This window comes from Zalophus californianus, chromosome 5 (genome assembly GCF_009762305.2).
Source record: "Zalophus californianus isolate mZalCal1 chromosome 5, mZalCal1.pri.v2, whole genome shotgun sequence".
NCBI classification, from domain to species: Eukaryota; Metazoa; Chordata; class Mammalia; order Carnivora; family Otariidae; genus Zalophus; species Zalophus californianus.
This window is the reverse complement of record NC_045599.1, coordinates 146,989,036-147,005,314: the sequence shown is the minus strand read 5'-3', so window position 1 is coordinate 147,005,314 and position 16,279 is coordinate 146,989,036. Positions and strand designations below refer to the sequence as shown.

The 16,279-nt window shown below is 43.3% G+C and overlaps 1 protein-coding gene across 22 annotated transcripts in view; it reads right to left on the bottom strand.

The window, feature by feature from the left end:
• SEMA5A (semaphorin 5A) overlaps window positions 1-16,279 on the bottom strand; it is a 476,158-nt gene that overhangs the window by 268,753 nt on the left and 191,126 nt on the right. For 21 of the 22 annotated variants that reach the window (XR_003522009.2, XR_003522010.2, XR_003522006.2 and 18 more), the window contains one exon: window positions 2,236-2,335. The exons of the other annotated variant lie outside the window; for it this stretch is intronic. Coding sequence is in view for 10 of the 21 variants with exons in the window: in XM_027605227.2 (XP_027461028.1) it covers window positions 2,236-2,335 (100 nt within the window). In the remaining 11 variants the exon portion in view is untranslated. The remainder of the gene's footprint in view (window positions 1-2,235; window positions 2,336-16,279) is intronic. 22 annotated transcript variants of the gene reach the window in all.

Genomic DNA, 16,279 nt, shown 5'->3' with positions numbered 1-16,279 from the left:
TGCAGCACCACGGACTTCCAGAAACAATGGAGAGTCTTTCAAGTCAAGCTCACAGGCAAACCTTTTCCAAAGTCCTGCAGGGTTGAATGAAGGGTAGAAGACTCAGCTCTACCAACCGAGGTCATATTTGTACCTTTTACCCCAGCAGGTGTAAAAGTACAGGTAAAAGGAGTACAACTCCTTCCCTTTGGCTAAGAGTAAGAGCTCATTTTCCCCAAGGGCTAGCTTTGGGGTTAGAGATGGCCACTGCCTTGTGTCCTTGCCCAAACGTGGGAATTTGGAATAAATCTGCTACGAAACCCAACCCATTTTCCCCTGAGGGTCCCCCCAGATGCAGAGGGGCACCTATACAAATCAAATCCTTGAAGTAGATATGTTGAATCAACAGCTATCTTTGAGCTTCTGTCAGGGGAGAAACTGTGTGCTACCTTCTAGAGAAAGAAAGAAAAGGTAGACATATCCTCCACCATCTGATAATGCAGAGTGGGGGGTGGGGGGGTGACACCTGACACAAATCATGCTGTAAGTGCAGTAAGGAAGGCAGATGACAGGTTATGTTAACAGGACCACGCAGAGCAGGGGAAGGAGGAGCTCAGGTCCAGGGGAGGACCCTTGAGCCAGAGCTCTTTACTCTGATTATGAGCTCACCGAGTAGAGAACTTGGGGGAGCGGGTAGCTAATGCTCCAGAAAAGCAAAGAAGTTTGTTACCAAATCCCAGAGGCAAGAAAGAGAACATTTGACAGTGGTGGGCAATAGAAATAACTCTACATGCCTGGACTATGAGAGAATGAAAAAGAGCTCAGTTTGTAAGGGGTGTGGGACCACAAGGCACCACAAGGGTGTGATGGGCAACACCAAAGCACCAGCATTTATCCAAAGGGAGCTACCGAAGGCGGGGGGGGGGGGGGGGGGGCGGCATTTTATAAAGAAGGTGTTGGCCAAGGTACGCAGAAGGAGGACAAAATCCGGAGGCCAGAGGACCAATTAAAAGCCCCTACAACATCCGGTCCAGGCTCCTTGTGATGAAATGTGATGGAAGTCAGCATCCAAAGTCCCCCATGTATTCCCCATGTGCTGAAGTACGTAAAAATACACCAAGTAAGCCCAACCAATCTGTACTCACTGCCCGCTCAAAAATATCAGAAGAGATGTAGGTGACATGTTCGATGCTAGGAACTAAGTCAACTTCTGTCTATTCATTTAACGTTGTGCCCATACATCTCAATGCCATCAAGTGTTGGGTGGATGCACAAGGGCTCCTAGAGATCTGAGAGCCAAAGCAATGATTCTAGAAACTATTCAGTAAGCCAGATTTAGCTTCACCCAGGTATATATGGAGACTGCATATCCTCTCTTGCTATGAAAGGTATGCTTTATAATCTAGTAAATTGGACCAAAAGAGATATAAGCACTCAAGCGCCCCAAATATTTTCCTTGAATGCCAAAAGAGGCCCAAAGGCCTCTTTCTTCAAAATTAATATTTTTCCTAAGAGATGGGTATTAAGTATTTTTTTATACATCATCCTCAAACTACATTGGCAGGATAGGTGATTTGAATGCAAGGATTATGCCTATTTTCTAAAGAAGGAATGATAAGTAGGAGGGAAACAACTCAAGATCTGTTCTGATTGTGTTCTAGTAGCCTCATCATCAAATGGAATGTCAAGTGTTGACCTGGATATAGGAGCACGTGCACGTTAAGTGGGGTATATAACAACAATTTCCTTGAATTCTCAGTTGACTGGTAAATGGTGTAATCAAGGTCACAGAGAACGGTAATGATGGACATTGGAATGGATGTCAAAACCTCTTGACTCTAGAATTTTACTGAAGAATGTACTGAGAAGTTGAGAACATGGTTTCTGGAGTCAAAATGCCTGGGTCTGAAACCTGAGTCCAGCTTTTATTGGACATCAGACTATGTCCTGCCTCCGTGTCCTCATCTCTACAACAGGGATGTTGACAATACCTACCTCTCAGCTTTCACGAAAAAACATGAAATTAGTTCATGTTAGAACAGTTCCTGGCACATGGGAGCCCCCCGAACACTTGCTATAAAGAACAGGCGTCATCCTATTATTAGCAGCAGACTTTGGGGCAACCTTATGCCGTATTTCATTCTTAGAAGTATTATTTGGCACTCATCAACTATGGCAGAGAAGCTCACATGTAGCTGCACAGATGTCAAATGAAATCCAAAATTATCTGCAGTGGCGAAACATAAGATCTCTCACCTTGCTCCTACAACAAGTTCTTTCTGTCCTGGGTCAAATGTTAACTGCGAGAAATCCACAGCATTCTTCGCTCTGAACTCCCGTAACCAGGGGCCAATTTCTAAATAGGAAAAATAAATAAATGAAAAGATAAAAATGAATGATTTTAACTCCAGGGACCACAAAATGTGCACAACAGGTAGCAAACATTACATTTCAGAGAGGATTTGGAGGTCCCCCCGATGTGATCGTGTAGGGGCCACGGGAGGTTTCCAGCAGAATGTCACAGGATCCACACTGAGGATGTGTAAAACCTAGAGAACGGCCACCCAGTAAAGAGTGAGCAAGGCATCTGTGCTCAGGTGTGATTTACAAGCCAGATGTGCATTTTCCTCTGGGCTCTGGGCTGGGCAGAAAAATCACACAGCATTCACACGCTTCATCAAGGGAATACTGAACACAAACAGGACCATTTCCTATGCGTGCTCAGCGGAAGAACTGAAGACTTGAGAAGTACAAAGCCCTCCTTGGGACCCAGGACAAACACGGGAGCACCAGTAGCGCTCCTTGACAGTGGACACCCGATGTCTGTCCTTTGGGTTTCGATTATACTCTATCAGGCGTGTTAAACTCATACAGCGCTTTCTAGATGAGAAATCCAGTTACTTCTAGGCCTTGTTGGCATTTTTTTTTTCTCTATGGGAAACCAGGAAATAGTCACTCTTTGGAGGCAGGTTTTTCCACAAGACTGTGAACTCCTATGACACGGCCTCCAGCCTAGAGTCCGTTCATGATAACATGACAGCGTTGGAGAGGGACAGAATGCTGCTCCACGAGCCATTTTTGCAACTTTTATTAGCACATTTCTGGTACCACAAAAATACTCTGGGAGTTGCCTGCCAGTCGTGGCTTGCCTTATCATTATTCCTGACAATTAGGCATGTTATCTGACTGTCATTTTTTTCTTGGATTTACTATTTTGAGTGATATCACACTGACTAAAGAGGCACATGACAAATGTCACATCAACAAAGTCACGGGTGTAGCAAAGGAATAATGTCTTTCAACGAAAGCAGATGCCAAAACCAGATTTAATATGGAAATGTGCCCAGGTCCCATAACATGTCCCGCATAAACACCTTTGTTGATAGGATCGAGATGGCTTATTTTCCAGGAATGGCTCTGTATAATAAATAGAGCATTTCTCTACTACTGGTTACTGGGGGGAAATAAGGTCATGAACAGAAAGTTCTACTCCACGTAAAGGAAACCAGAGTTGAGTTCTATAGAGACCTGTATTTGGGCTTTGAAATGTTAATGTGTGTCTTGATTCTTTTTAGAAGTTTATATAAATTTATTCATTTTAGAGCCAAGTCATATAAAAGAAAACACTTAATTATAGTAAAGTAGGTACAAGGCCCTGGAGCTATAGAAAGTTGTTAATAAATGGTGTGTTCCAGGAAGTTCATAATTCAGTTAGGGAACTAGAGCTACTATCTTCTTTAAGCACAGGGTCTATGAATAGATCTTTACAGGCGTTTAAAATGTTATAGGAAGTATTCACACATAGAAGGGAGAGATGACAGGGCCCTAAGTAAGAAGACAGGAAAGATCTAACCGCGTATTTACAGTGCAGACGTGTTCCACAAGAACAGAGCGAAGCGGGATGCCATGGTGCCCCGACGGCCATAATCGGTGTTGCTCACCTTCTTGCCCCATCAGTTCTCTGTTTCTGGGAGCTGGAGCCGAAGGCTCTTATGTCTGTAAAGCTCCCTGAGATGCCTACAGCCCACAGCACAGTACTCCGATTGTGGGGAGGCAATCATAAAAGATGCAATAATGAAAGAGCAACAACCGGTAGGTGAATTCAAGAGAAGGAGATTGAAAAATGAAAGACACGAGGGAAAACAGAAAAGAGAGAAAGGAAAAAGCAACAGTAAGCCAAGAAACCACTGGGATGGATAACTGACAGGTGTGTTTAAATACAACTGTAAACATATTCGCTCCCAGGTTCACACATTTGGACTTGGCTTCGTCCGTGACAGAGAGGCTTTGAAAAGTTCTCAGGCAAGTACTTGACCCATGAAAGCAGGTATCTTAGGAATGTGCCTGGGCCACTGGCGGGCAGGATGGGGCAGGAACGTTAGGTGTCAGAAAGCACCACGATACACCCGTGAGGTGGTGGCTGTATTTCTGGCGGCTACGCAGATGCGGAAGGAAGACATGGTGAGGGCGTCCCATGGGCCTGAAAACACTGCAGGTGAGGCTAAGGGAACAAGTGGAAGATAACAAAATCATTCCCAGGCTACATGAAAAGGAAAGCAATGATGATGAGACACAGGCATCAGGAGGTAAGCGTCGTCTGAGAGAGGACAGGTCGGGTGCAACAACGGACGAGATCACATGGGAAGAAAGGCTCCAGAACCATCGCTGAGCATGGCTAAGACCTGGAGGTACCCAGAAAGCTGTTTTAGTTCAAGAGCTTCATCACACAGACAGGAAACTCATGACCAGGGAGCCCTGCAAGGACTGGAGTCCCCGGCTCCTGAGTCTATTCTCCCAAACTCACAGCTCCCAGAGCCGGGCACACTGTCGGACCCGAGGAGGCAAGAACGAGGAGGTTGCAGGAGGCGAGAACAGAGGGTCACAGGCTGACCTCTGTGTCGGAGGGGTGGACATACGAGCCATGTAAGGCGAGAGAAGGCTGCGAAAAGACATCAGAAAAAAAATCCGTGAACTTGCCTCTCACGAATTAATCTCTCTTTTCCATTAGACAAACGGGAAGAGAGTGGCCAATGGGCACAGGAGGAAGAGACATCCTTCCGGTTTGGGTTCCCATACTGAGGGATGAAAAGGGCTACACTGCTTCTTAAAATGCCCTCGAATAATAACAGGAGGCATTTAGACAGGGAGAAACAAGTGAACGACCTATAGTTCTATCACTATTGTTCCCTTTTCCTTATTTAAATTTCCAAAAAGCTACCCCACTAAAACAGTGTATTTGTGTGGTTAACACCGGATCTCAGTTGGGTAATCTGGACACTCTCTTCTTTTTTTGATTTTCCCGTGCATTCCTCCAGGTCTGGCTATCCCACTGCATCTCACCTGCCCTCTATCTGACCCAACACCACGAGGGCCTCGGGGGAAGGGTCCGGCACCCACCCAGCTCTCACTGAGAATGTGCCTGTCCCAACACCGCTCCTCGCACTTTCCCGGCAAGATCAGAGGCTGGTGCTCTCTCCTCTGTGCTGAGACCAGCCTCTCCTCCTCTGCTCATCCACCTCTTCCGTCTTCTTTGGTCCCTTCTCTAAATCACCTGTTTTCTCCAAAACATCTCCCGTGTTACCAGGCCCCTTCCCTCTGTCGGGAAGTATACACATATGCCCTCATTATGAAAAAAAGACACCTTTTAAAATACATTTTCCTTACACTCTTGTTATGACAGTGTCAAACACCCAAGACAAAATGTATAGTAAACTCTCAGGTACAGTTTGTCAAAGAAGGCAGTAGGCTCAGTTTCACACGTACATTTCAACAACCCCTTAAGGAACATGTGATGCCAACTTTATACAGCTTACTTCAGGGATGAGACAAAGAGGTAAAGCTTCCTAACGCGGTTCTGAGGCGACTGTGGTCCTGATAATCTTGCCAGTAAGGTTGCACAAAGACATTATGGGAAAGGAAAATCATTGGCTAACCTCATTTAAGAACATGGCTGAAAACACTGCTCAGGGAAGACGCCTATTAGCAAATCACACACGCACACGCGCGCACGCACGCACCCACACCCCCACACACACACACACATACCCCGTTTCATATGGGAGAGGGTTTATTCCAGAAACACAAGAATGGATCAACAAGCTTAACATCAGAAGTTCTATCCGTAGAATTTGCCACCACAATAACAGATTTCCATAGTAGCATGAAGAAATTATTAGTGCTGCTTTAGAAAGCATCGGAAAATGAACCATCATAAATACAGACAGCTAGAAGAATACAATGTCAAGTAAGGCCGGTGAGGGCAGAGTCTGAACATGGGGCAGATGGCGGTAAACAAGCTCAGCAGATGCCAAAGAAACGTCAGGGCAAGTGAAGAGAGCAGGGGACAGCACACAGCACATAGTAGGTTGAGAGTACAATTTCCAGTAACATTAACTTTCTAAGAACACGCTCACTCCTCCCAAATAATGGGTTCATGTTTTTCCTCTTCTCTCTCTTCTGATCTTGCTGGAAAAAAAACCCATTTGATGAAATGGAATTTAAATATGGCAGCCAACACAACCTTGTTTGGAAGTTAACTAGTCACAGAAAACCTGTAACTTCAAATTGAATACTTTGTGGATAATTTTGAATATTTGACAGTAATCATGCTAGCTCATCCATTCATTACACAAATAAGGCTCTTTAAACATGGCCTCTGGCAACAACTTTCTACTGCAAAATTAGCTGCAAAGATACATGTGTGCCTTTTCTTACGACCACATAAGCACTCCTGTGATTGTCTTGTAAATATTCTAATAAAAAGGATACTGATCTGATTTTTAAAAGAACCTAGCATTACTGTTTCAAGAAATAACTTTTAGGAACATATGTCGGTGTTAATAAATTTGGCCCAAATGATGGCATATATAAACTAGAGACTTGCGCTTACAGACTCAAGTTAGTCACTCCCCACCCACCCCCAGAAGCAGAAAGAAAATTTTTTAAAAAGAATAAACGTGACTATTAAATAAAAAATCAAACACTGTAAAGATATCGAAGGTAGTCATGCTTGCAAGCCAAGAAAAGTTTTTAGAACGTGGTAAGTAAGAATCACAGGGGAAGACCAGCACCGGTCCCGAAACCCGACAGTCCCTCGGAAAACCAGATGGATGGCTCCTCTAAGTCCAGAGACCATGCTGACTGGCAGGCAAAAACTGAGCAGTGAAAACCTCCGAGGTCAAATAAGAGTGACTCTGGGGAGCCTGTTCCATTCTTCCCTCCAAACGTCAGTCAATGAAGGAGCCCAGAAAGCAGGACTGAGAAACTTCTTTGGGGGACTTGAAACCCATATCGGAAAAATCTAACAGGTAGCTTCCCAAGTAACACATTATGTAACACATTTGGAAAGTAACAAGAAGAAAGAAAAATCAATGTCCTCTTCATTGCGAAAGTGAATCGATTCCCACTGATGTATACTGTTAAATAAAAACTGCCACCCACTCAGTTTAATAAATAAGGCATTGATTGTTTCTGGTGGTGTGATTATGAATAACAATGATCTACATGTCAGTTAAGATCTACAAAAAAGAGCATCCCCATTGTCACTAGTTAGGTTTCATGCTCCAAGGGTCTTGGTGTAATGGAGGGAGGAGAAAATGTCAATAACCATGCAGTGATCTGCTTTATCAGAGCAAGGAACATTCTGGAAGGAGAAGGCAGAGATGATGCAAGCAGAATGGAATGGCCAGATGGCTCGGCAGTCTAGGCCACTCAGCTCTGATGTGTGGGGACAGGGCATTGTCCTGAAAACGCAAGGGCTGGGTCCTCACCTTCCACAGAAGACCACTCCTGCCAGCTGGGCACCTCGGGCCAGGAGGAGAGGTGCAGAGCGTACTCTCTGCTGAGCCTTCCACAAGTGCTCCTTGCCTGACCTTTCCCTGAGTTGTGAAAGAAACCATCCAACAACAAAAATACCTATTCCTCTTCAAAGGTGGCATGAGTCTCCCTTCCACAGACATCATTTTCAGCTTCGGTGCATTACATAACCATTCTAGCAAGGCAATCTGAGCTAAAACATGACTGGAAAACAAAGGAGGGGAATTCTGAAGAAGCCATACAAAGAAGACTAGCATGGCCGGTCAGCGCTGGTTTCCTGTGCCGTCGCTGGACCGCTACCGTTTCTCTTCCTTTTCCTTTCCCATCTGCTTTTCCAGGCGTGTTCCTCCAACACCAATCACTCAGGGCAAGACAAGCACACTTCAGGCAGCAGCCACAGCACCCCGTGCCATGCTTCACCCCTAAAATAAGATACACCCAGGTGTTCAGCTACAGGAGCCCTGCCTGTAATTCTTTAAGGTATTATAATAGATTTCAGTTCCAAAGTTTCATGCGTTTATCCAGTGGCAGACCAAGGCAAACACTTCACCAGGGAGGAAGGATGCAAGTTCACAAACATTTCTGCTTGTGAAAAAAATACACATCGGAACAACCAATGTCTCCTTTTAACACATTTTTTTGTTACTGTGTATATTATCAGCGGTTACCTAGTTTCAGGAATTATGTTAGACAATTTCACATGTTAACCACGTCTTATTTCATTTAGTGTTTAAAATCCCGTGAAGCTAGAGCTATAATCTTTCTTGCAGAAGTAAAAATTTTAAAAATTAAAAGCCTTGAGTTTCTGATAAGTTAAACATCTTGCCAAATATAACATAAGTGGTAAGTGGCTAAGCTGGAATTTAAGCCCAGGATAAGACTAAGGCAGTATTTCCATAAGGTCCAAGTTAAAAATCAATTTTCCCAGGAATGTATAAAGTGCATTAATCCCTAGCACCTAGTAATACATCAGCATGGATTAAATCTATCAGAAATGGTAGTTGCCACCCACCAAAAGAGAGCGAAATTAGACAGAAAGGAAGAGGTGGTAGTTTTCAGATGGGGCACAGGAATGTTCCAGCCCAAGCCACCCATTGGGCAGGTCACAGCTGGAAGAAGGAAGGTCCCAGAAAAAAGCATAAAGAGACCAGGGTCCCCACAGGCAATAAGGCATCTGGAGGAAGAAGGTCCCAACTGTGGAACATTTATCTTCATCATTTTTTTTCCAAGACAGGTCCTGATGTTAGCAGAAATATGCCAATACTCCATGTCTGTCTTTAGCTTTCTAGAAAGACTGAAAAATACCAGGCCAATTTTCTTTCTCCAAATGTAAACACCTCTAATACTTTCACTATAACTGCCATCTAGGACTTCATAGAATCGAAGTAGGCATAGTAGAGGACACAACCCGGGCTATCCTGCAATCCTTCCCCCTGACTTTAGAGTTTATAAAACTAAGGGCAAAGAAGTTTCATGACTGCCCAAAGTTACACACCAATGAGGACAAAGCGGAGGACCCCAAGCCCTACGATTTCTGCGCCAATCTATCTTCTTCTCATCACAGCTCTAGTAGAATATCCATTCAAATGGGAATACCATCGTGTGGTCCCCGAGCACACAAAACTGTCTAAATTATAGTACTTTAAGGGACCAAAACGTCTAGCTCTTAATTTAGATCTCAATATATTCATCCACATATTGGTATGTGTACATATACATTTATATATGCACACACATAGGCGTGTGTTTATTCGCACACATATACATACACAGATATGTAAGTATCTGTAATTAAAACGGAGAAGAAATTAATCCCATTAGTTTGGAAGTTCTGCAACCGATGAGATTTTATGTTTGTAAAGTTTTGTAGTATATTAGCCATTGGTTTGTAAGTATGACTCAAGATTCAACATATTAACATGTATTCATGTTCGAAGATTTTTAATCAAAAAAGCCCCATCACTTTGTTAGCTTCCCCCCCCTTCTGCTTATGGACAGTTATTAATTAAGGGACCTTAATTTCCCTCTTTTCCACCAAATTCTTAGAGAGATTCTAGAAGGCAAAGTGAGAAGTGAATTAGACCACAAGTCTCCTATTCTCGGAAGCACAGTTCTTTGAGGTGGTGTTACACTGTGTCACTTTTTTCCAGAAGTTGGGGTGGACTTACGTTGATCCATCCTCATTTGTCTTTTGGCATTCTCTTATGCTCTGACAAACTGAGCTAGCCTTTTAGATCTACATGAATAAACAATTAAACCATATACCAGCACACCTCAACTTGTTAATTAGCAACCTACAATTTACACACTTCCCTGCTTTCCCCCTTGGAGAGTTTTTGGTAACACCGCTTATCTTAAACATTTGTCAACAGCGAAAGTCATTTAATGCAAGTGTCGGTGAATTTGTAGCTCCATGTGTAGGTTCTGAAACGTAAGCTAACTTTCTCTGAGTTCGTATGAATTATTTATGAAGTCCAGCATACATGTTTCTAAACTTTTACCAGAACAGTGCCAAGTGTCAGACTTTCTGATCAGCCTTCCGCTCAGGTTTTAATCTCTACTGAATGCTAACATTCTTCTGATATTTTTGTATGTTTTATAATCATACCAGTTCCTGCTCTATTAAGGACAGTTATCCATAAAAATAAAACAAAATGGAATATGTTGCACACTAAAATAAAGAAAGAAATAAGTGTATTAAGTATATATATACACATATTTATACCTGGATACAGATGTATATGTAGTTATACATATTTATATCTAGAGGCATCAATATGTTCATTGGTGTGTATACGTGTGTGTGTGTGTGTGTGTGTGTGTGTGTGACACTAAATTAGAGGGGGGAAAAAATCTCAAAAGCCTGCTACAGGAAATGATCAAAATGTTCAACTGATGTGACTTTTTTAAAATAAAGCCAAAATATTCCATAATAACCAATTTGGGATGCCTGGGTGGCTCAGTCGGTAAAGTGATTGCCTCCGGCTCAGGTCATGATCCCAGGGTCCTGGGATCAAGTCCCCATCGGGTTCTGTGCTCAGCAGGGAGTCTGCTTCTCCCTCTGCCTCTACCCCTCCTCCCCGCTCATGCTCTCTCTCTCTCTCTCTCTCTCCCTCCCTGACAAATAAATAAAATCTTTAAACATGATAATAATAACCAATTAGGGAAAGTAAAACATTTTTTTTTGGTAAAACACTTTTATACCAGTAAAAGCAAAAAGGATCCAGTATACCAAGAAGGCGTAAAGCATCTTTCATTTACATTTTTATTTGTAAACATGACACATAAAACACAGCATTTTAAAATGCTAACAGGCAGTGCTTCTTCCCATCCTTTCTGTGCTCAGTCTTGTACCCACTCAACAGGGGTCAGGCGCTCCATCAAGCCTCTTTGTATGTTTCCTTCGCAGTGACAGTTTCAACACTTAATCCTTCTGTCACAGGTTCACCACTGGCAAACTCCACCAACTGCAAGTTTGGCAAAATATCTGTGCTCTCGAATTGTGTTCTTCTAAAGTTCACTACTTCACCTCGGACAGCATGGCTGGTAGATTTCTTAAGAATCCAAAGAGTTGTGATCATGCACTTTCTACCTGCAGCATTCCCTGATTTGGGTCTTCTTAACTCAAACACAACTGGAAAGCCACAAATGTAAGCTCTGTTTTACAGCCTGGAATCCCCAGTATGATATAGGCTTACATTGTAAAGAAGTATTAAATAATAGCCACGAATCTGTTAAAATTACAGGCAGCAACACATACGCTCTTCCAGTAAGGGAAGGAGTGGACAGTCTGCCTCGGGAAGGCAGCTGTAGATAAAGACTGGCCGGCGACAGGCTGAGGGAACGCCTCACCCCTCTGCGAGATTCCTGTTGCGACTTTCAAGCATATTGTTTCTCCAAGTTAGACTACAGCAGGATAACATAGAACTGATAAATGGTTTTTTTATATTTTTCCTGAGTATGCATTTTAAGAGAAATCTTAGGAGACAAAATTTCATCACAATCAAGTACCATCTTCATAACCAATTGAAACGGACTCCCTTTTGGAATCAAGGGTGGGATTCGTGATTTCTACCATTTCCCCAAGTCTTCGTTTGTTTGCATGATTTTCTGGCCATACCAGGAAAACCTGTTCAATCTCAGGATCCCAATGCTAGCGGGCCCCAAGAAATTCTTGAGTCGTCCAAGGGTTACCGGAGACACACCTGGCAAGGTGTAAAGAGAAGCTTCTGGAATGTTGTCCGTAAACTGGTTTCAAAATCTGCCTGGCAGGCTGGCGTTATCCTTCCCTTTTGTTTATAACTTTTAAGATCGTGGAAACCTCCTATTTCATTAAACCATCTGGAGCAATTATTCCTGGCTGCTGCAGGATCAGAACCAAGCTGATAAGAAGCAGGTTTTTATTGCTGGATAACTCACACAAGAAGCAATTTCTATTCATCCATCCATCAAGACAGATTTTTTTTTTAATTTAAAAGATTATGCAAATGCAAATGTAAACAAGGCAAGACCTTCCAACCCCTGGACTGTGACCAGCTTTGTCCTCCAGGCTGTGAAGCATGTTCCAGAGCTGTCCTGCCCCTAAACACTGTGTGGCTTTCCAACAGGAAACTTTGCTGGTGCAGAAGGTCTTAATTTTGCCTTGTGACCTGCAGCATATGACTACAGGCTATAAAATCTAATTGCAAAATCTTAATGTTGTGCCAGAGGACATTAAAAAGTAATTTCCTTCAGATTTATAACTTGAGAATTACAAATGATGTTAATGTGACTAAAAATATAAAAATGAACTGTTTCTACTCAACAGGCACTGAGATTATTCCAGGAGTGGCCATGTGCTTGCTCTGTAAGCAGGGATGACCAGAAGTCTGAAAGGGTACAAATAAAGCTATTTGTGCAAGGAAGTTTCCTTGCTTGAAGACATTCTAATATATCCCAAGATGGACTCTTTGCCAAACTACTGATTCTATCCATTCACGAGAGCTAAAACATTTTCCAAGACTGACCCAGATTCTTCCAGAAACTTCAAGTTTAAGCATTAGGGTGATATGCATCTAGAATGGGCAACACAATTACTCATTTACACAGTCAACGAATAATTCTTGAGTCGTTGCTACTTGGAAGAACCCACTTGAGGACTGAGAATGGAAGATACAGAGTTATGGAAGACAGACCTCTGCCTTCAAGACATTTATAATTTAGCTGAAAAGATATACACACAAGAGAGCGAAACTGAAGAAAACACTAACTGGTACCAAAAAAGTGCAATGGTCAATGCTCTAAGGCAGCCCTATCTAATGAAAATAATAATGTGACCTACACATGTAATGTTGAATTGTCCAGTAGCTACATTAAAAAATGCCAAGAAGCAGGGCACCCGGGTGGCTCAGTTGGTGAAGCATTTGCCTCCGGCTCAGGTCATGAGCTCGGGGTCCTGGGATCGAGTCCTGCACCGGGCTCCCTGCTCAGCAGGGAGTCTGCTTCTCCTTCTCCCTGTGCCCCTCTCCCCTACTTGTGGGCGTCTGCACTCTCTTTCTCTCTCTCCCCCTTTCAAATAAATAAATAAAATATTAAAAAAATTTAAAAATGTTAAGAAGCAGGTAAAATTAATTTTCAACAATATATAGTTTATTTAACCCAGTATATCCAGGATATTATTTCCACACGTTACCAAAATAAAAATTGTTGGGATATTCTGATTTCATGTGTACGTTCTACGCCTCTGAATGCCAGTGTGCATTTGCACTGATGCACATCCCCATTTGGACTAGCCACTTTCGAGGGCTCAACAGCCAAACATGGCCCGTGGCTCCTCTCCTGAACAGCGTGTAGCTAAGGTATTAAGAACAGGGCTTCCTTGTTAATAGAGAAGCGTTGTTCCATTACATCTATTATTGAAAAACAAATTAACTCTGGGTCTTCTCAGAACCAACGGCCATTAACTCTGCAACAGAGGCTGATTCCAACAAAACTGCCCTCAGTTCACCCAATTGCTAATGCAAGTGACATGGTCCTCAGAGTGAGGTTGACTTGAGTTTGAATCTCAGACTCCAAGGTTTCATCGGTGGGGCTATGAGGCCAAAAGCGGTTGCCTCATTTTTTCTTAACAAACTGTATTAACAGAGGGAGAATAGGAACACAAGAGTTTGCATGGAGAAGAATGTGTAAACCAATGCCTGAGAAGCTTCTGGCAGAGCACCGAAGTCATGGGAGGGTCTCCAGAACCAGGGGTCTGCACCCTCTCCACTGCAGGCGGTAAAGGGTGGTTTTCACCTTTCCTATGAGTTCACCATGAGGATGGCCCTACTATATCTTGTGACAATGTCCTGAGTACCAGGGAGAATATCTGTCATTCGTTTTAGCCCCCCTATAGAAGGACGTGCAATTTCATGTACATCACAGTCTACCTGTGAAGGCCATGAGGGCCCTGGAATGTTCAGGAAGGCCACGAACAACTGAACAGGCAACATTCTGGCAGAAATCCATTCATCAAGCGAGAGACTGTTCAGCAACTAGTTGACTCAGCAGGTCTGGGGGGTTCAAACCCCGCCTATTACAAAGAAAAGTTTGACCCTTGACTGACTCCTAGAGATAATCTCTAAGACCTTGGAATATCCTGCCTGATAAGATAAGAGTGCCTCTGTATTCCTGGGGGCCTGGGGCCCCGGCCACATAGTCTGTGCTAGCAATGTGACCGATGGCGGGACCTTTGACCCTGCTGCAGTCACGTGATACACTTGCACAAAGGTTTTCTCTGTCTGCACGTTTCCACGGCCACAGCCGACTGCCTTTGCCTGGCCGTCACTCCCTCTCAAACCTCCGGGCTCTCCACTTCTGTTTGTCCCCAACACATACACCTCAGCTGTGCTACAACCAGCTCTTTGCTGGACTCGTTCTCACGTCCCCACTTGGCTAACATGACTCGATCCTTTCAAAATGATCCCACCTACTCTCTTAACGACTATGAACAGGCTGGGAGCCACTCAAGAGAGGGGTGCAAGTTCATGCTCCCCATCCCTCTGACCCACCAGACACTGCCTAGATAATTTAGCTTGATTGCTGATTATATTTAAGCCGCAGTCACAAATGATATTCTACCATTCTTTTCATTGTTTTACATGTGAACGAGTTTCCATCCAAAGAACGTGGTGAATTTATTAAAGAAAGCTAACTTGAATTTATACAGGATAATTGTCCACGTCTAGGCTCTGGAACAGGGACTGGCCAATGACGGCCCATGGACCAAATCAGGCCCATGGCATTTTTTTGTAAATAAATTTTTATGGACCACAGCATGCCCAGGTGTTTGCCTATAGTCTAGGGCTGCATTTGCATGACGTTGGCAGAGCTGAATACAGACTGTTTGACTTCCAACATCTAAAATATTACTATCTTGCCCTGACCTCTGTTCTAGAGGAGAGAGTAAGAGTTCAATAAACACATATTACAGATAATTAAACATACTAAGTGTAATTCTTTAGTTACAGAAAAAAAAAAAAAAAACACCAATTTCAACAACGAGAAACTGGGAGTCCCGGAAGAGCAAAGGGACTTGCCAAAATCCAATCAGCCACACATCAATACAGATTAATCTAGAAAGATTACTCACCCTACATGATTCACCCTATATCACAGGACATCAACAAGTACTAGCATTTCCAAGGTATTTTATTCCATTAGTTTCATATGGCCTTTAATACCTTTCAACTAAAATGAAAAAGACATACAGAAAATCATGAGCCGACTCATAGAAAAAGGTTGAGTGTTCTGTGCACAGTCACACAAAATCATTTTGAAACCCCAGCTAATTACTATACTTCCATCTCCTCCAAGAGAAAAAAAGCAAACCTTCTGCAAACCCTAGCAGGGCCTATTCCCTATTAGCTGGTGTTACCGACGATTCCAGAAAACTGACAGCCCTCACTCGCAGGCTCACTTAGGTCCCAATAGCCCCAAGTCACTCAAGATGTTAGACTGAAAGAAGAAAAAAAAAAAAAAGCGTGTTTTAAATATGAAACCAAAGCTGACATTGATGGCCTAAGGTTTTTATTTCCAAGGGAAGTGGATTCCTGCCTCCGCCCAGCCTTCGCAAGAGAACTCTGCCCTCCACACCTCTGAGTCACCGACCTCGAGGAAGACAGATTCACGAGGGGTAGAGTGAGGAGACAGGGCAATGAAGGCTGGCTTTCCCTTTGTTTGCCCACTTGGGTGTACTTTGGGAAATCCGTGGTCGTTTTTGCTTCCAGGGACTAACCTGACCCCAGCGGTGACTGGGTTTGTCTAACAGCTGCTCTGGTCCCCAGCCTGCAGCAAAGCCGCTGTGTGGACAGGCTGAAAGCTGCGTTTATGAATTCCTTGGAGAAGTGAATTCAGTGTCACAGTCACGTTTCTAATCTTGTTTTCGATTTTTCTTTGACAAGTTCATATCCTCATTTCCTGACGTATCCCACACAACTTCAGAAACCCTTCCCGATCTGAGCCTAAT